Here is a 4,483-nt window from a genome sequence, read left to right on the forward strand (position 1 = left end):
AATACAATATTTGTGTTAATTGCTGAAACCATGAAACCTATGACCCGTAAAAGGTAGAACTGGTTGTCTACACTCGAGGGGAATGTCTAAAAATTCTTAGCGAAAATATTACACCCTTACATAAACTTGTTTTTTCTACAAACGTAATGCAATAATACAGTTTTCCGCAAATCGCCAGGAAATTTTGACATTCCTGTCAAAATTTCTTGAAGAAAAAGTCAGGACTTCCTTACTGTAAGGAAATGTCATTTCCTTACTGTAAGGAAATGATATTTCCGTACAGTTGTTAGTGTTCTACATAAATGATAGAAAACACATTGCTATTAAAACCTTGTAAATTACCTTAATCATTAAATTTTCTTTATCTGGAGCTTCCTGGATAAATTTTTCAATTTCTTTCTTCGTTAAAATCTTAGATTTCTTTGCCCTATAACCTTGAGCTTGCCGTTTCAATAAAGAACGAAGTTTTGAGTATGTAGATATATCTACATTGTGTTTAAGTGCAAGGGTTGACTTCAGCATTGAATAATTGGCCCATAATGTTGAAGATTTCATCTTTAAACAAAGGTCTAGGAAGTATGCCATTACAACATTTTCTGATAAAGAACTCGTATTTTTACTCATGCGATAATCCATAAAACGTCTGTATGCATTTTCGTACTTTTTTCTTGATTTCTTTGGCAATAATTCTAATGAAGCAGTATTCACTGCCTCAACCAGCTCTGGAGGAGTCCCAGGAATGGAAATTTCATCATCACTTATCATTTTACTTTCGAGAACACCAGCAATTAAATTTATAAGCGTCAAGTTTGACAATTCAACCTCAATACGTTTCCATAGTAACCCAAGTAATTTTATTAGGAATTTCAAAGCACCATTTATTTGGGAATAAATTTATCGCGTTTTTTTTAAATCAATCAATATCTGTCGAATTTTAAACGATTTGCGGAAAAATAGTATGTTTACCTCGTAGGAAAAGCCACATTCCTGGACTCTGTGTTGCTAAGTCTCGGCTTGCGCCTCGACTTAGCAATCTTCACAGTCGTCCAGGAATGTTAAGCTTTTCCTACCCGGTAAACAATGTACTATTACTTTTTCAAATTGTACTATTAATATTAAATGAAATATAAATATTTTGACGTTTCAAAATTTGACATTTCACTTTTAACTGCAGTGCTTTAAAAATTTTAAAGCACCCATTGCTTTAAAGTAGCATTTTTAACGCTCCTATGGAGTGGTAAAAATTTAATTTTTAACATGTTTGTAGAGAAAATAATTTAAAGTTTTTGTAACTTTATATTTACTTGGTTTACATGCAAGACATTTATTATTCAAAAAATTTAATTTTTAATTCTATTGACTGCTTGTTACTCCTAAAATTTTGAAAAAAAAATGAGTGAAGTAACTGTAGATGGCAATTTATTGAATCTCCCATCGTATGGCGATAGGTAAAATGGCTAGTGCTGAATAAAATATAAGCAATAAATGTAGTAAACGACAGTAACTTTTTGTATTTTTTATTTTTATACTTTGTAGGTAGATAGTTGAATGGGTCCGCCGAATAACGTTGCAAGCACCACATCACTTGTTTTTATTAAATCGAAAAATAAATTTTAAAATTATAACAATGACATTTTAAGAGTTAGTAATAAAGTTTGTAAATACAGATTACAAACTGTATTACTCACCCTTAAAATGTATAAACTCACCATTATCACAAAACAGGCAATGTGGCACTTACAACGTTATTCGGCAGACTCATTCAGTTGTTTAGTTTTAGAAAAAATATGTTTTTAAGGAAATGGTTGGTAGGAACCTGATATTTCATCTTATTACTATTTCACTATTTGCAATATATATTATTATGTTGAATAAAATATAAGCAATAAATGTATGCAAGTAGCATTTATTTTGTTTTATTTCACAATTACACCAGATTCCGAAATGCATCTATCTAGGGAGTGGTCAAGGTCAAACACAGTAAAAGTAATTTAATAAAAACAAATCAAACTAATATCGTAGTGCAAGTGGTTTTATTAATCATAAATTAATTATAGGTACATACCTACATTATACTTTATATATTTATATATCATATATATACAGCAAAACCAGATTCACTTTGTATTTGAGATTTGGATGTGCACTGTTGTTGATGTTCGGTTTTTCCATATTTTCTGAATTTTATTTTGGTACCGTGCAGGCATTTTATTTGGCGAGACGTTACCAAAATAAAATTTAAAAAATTTGGAAAAACCGAATGTCATCCAAATCTTAAATACAAAGTGAAACTGGTCGTGCTGTATATAAATATATTATCATTTTTTGAATGAGTTACATAAATGTGTAAATATATTATGTTGCCAGAAGTTTTCTGCAGCATCCATTAACATCTTCATGTATTCTTCATCATATGGTACCCATATATCAAAAAATTTTAAATTTTCCTCAAAATTAGGATCTGCAACACAAAATAATGCTTTTTGTTTCTTACATAGAAACATCTGTAGCTGCACTGGAGCTTTGTATTTTGCTGTAATTTCCATATTTTTTGTTAAATAGTTACAAATAGTTTTCTCAGATTGAGGACATTTTATTTCAACTACAAATTCTTCAGATATAGCATCTGGAGAAGCCCCAAATATTGGATGCCTGTGATTTAATTGTAACCCAATATGACTGAGTTTCATCTTTAATTTTTTTTCTATAGCTTTAATTACAGCATCCTCAAGCATTTTTCCTCGAGACATGGCTTCTGTAGCAGGAAGTTTGGTTACACCAAGTATTTGGTTAACCAGGGAACCATCTGATTTTTTGCAGTGTGCTGCATCATAAATCTTTGATGCAGTTATTCTTGCATATCGCAGATCAAACCATAAACCGGAATTAGACTGTTCAATCGTTATTGCTGCAGCTTCAGAACATAGTTGGGGATCCATTTCCTGATAACAAAGTTCTAGAAATTCTGAAAAATTCAGTGCCATTTCCGAAAAATCATTTCTGCTAACAAAATTTAACATCAATTGATGTAGTCCAAGATGTTGCAAAATTCTGTTAGGCTTGAAGTGTTTCAATAGCTGACTCTCAACATTATGTTCTAGTCCTTGGTTCACAACTTCCTGTAAAAAGAGTGAGCTTTCTTCATCTGAGCTCAGTTCTTCTTGTGCTCCAAAATCCTTCAAAGTTAGGTATTTAACCTAAGTTCCAACTTTGGAAAGTTTACTCTTTGCCCAGTAACAAGCAACTTCAGTTGGAGAAGGTTCTTCACTCCTTCTGTGAAGCCACATCAAGAGTGCTATGGAATGCTTACACCCACCTAAAACAAAGTAAATGCTATACTTATAAATTATACCCAAAATTAATATCATTTCATAGTATGTACTTGCTATTCTTTACGTTCCATATTACAATTAGATTGGAAGCATTTAAAATGTGGACATATCGAAGAAGTTCCTGGATAGACAGAATAACCAATGAAGAAGTACTAAGAAGAATAGAGATCAGCAGGGAGATACTGGATTCCATCAAAATAAGAAAACTGCAATACTTGGGTCATATAACAGCAGTTGGTGACAGATATGAACTCCTAAAATTAATAATACAGGGATAGATTCAAGGAAGGCGCAGCATAGGTAGAAAAAATTGTCCTGGCTGAGAAATCTCAAAAAATGGATTGGATATAGCTCAACTGAACTCTTTCGGGCTGTATAGTGCCAAAAGTTAGAATAGGCAATGATGATTGCCAACCTTCGTCGCGGAGATGACACGTAAAGAAGACATTCCATAAACATAAACAGTTTTTAAATAGCATAAAAGACATATAAAACATTTTTTTTTTAGTCTTAAAATCGTAGAATGTCAATATACCTATGCACGACTAAAACTAATCTGATATTTACCTAGTATATTTTTTAACATTTTAAAAATATTTACCTGAAGAGGCAGCACAGTCATGGCACTGAATATTTAACACCTTTTCACATTCCTCATCAATATTGCAAGTTACAGCATATTGTGTTTTCCTCACATTGTGTTCAGGTGTCATTTTAGCTTTAACTGTGCACACATTTTTATCCCTTCGAACTTGCACCCATTCAACAGCAGAGTCACCATAAGAAGGCCTAGCGGATCTGTAAATAAGTAGAAATATTTAATAAGTAGGTACCTATGTAGATGTAAGTATTTTTGTGCCTAATATTTTTATTTCAATAACTAAAAATATATTGTCCTTTACACTTCATATTATTGCATATTATTCATATTATTATTCACATTATCCATATTATTCACTTAACTTATTATAATAATGTTATACTTTAAGGGCGTAGGCGCAAAATTTCGCGCCAATGTGTTTTACATGCATTCATTTTTTTCTAATCCTGAGAAAACTAATAAGTATTTTTAAAAAATTTAAAAGCAGAATGAATTACCGAGGGCCGAAAGTCCCTTAGAAAAACCAAATATTTAAAATTAAAAATCACAC

General features: G+C 31.5%; 1 protein-coding gene across 1 annotated transcript; it reads right to left on the reverse strand.

Moving 5' to 3' along the window:
• Window positions 1-2,318: 2,318 nt before the first annotated feature.
• On the reverse strand, window positions 2,319-2,984 carry LOC126883650 (uncharacterized). The gene has a single exon (XM_050649305.1). The coding sequence runs from the start codon at window positions 2,982-2,984 to the stop codon at window positions 2,319-2,321; it is 666 nt and encodes a 221-aa protein (XP_050505262.1).
• Between the last annotated feature and the right edge of the window lie 1,499 nt (window positions 2,985-4,483).

This window comes from Diabrotica virgifera, chromosome 4 (genome assembly GCF_917563875.1).
Source record: "Diabrotica virgifera virgifera chromosome 4, PGI_DIABVI_V3a".
Taxonomy (NCBI): Eukaryota; Metazoa; Arthropoda; class Insecta; order Coleoptera; family Chrysomelidae; genus Diabrotica; species Diabrotica virgifera.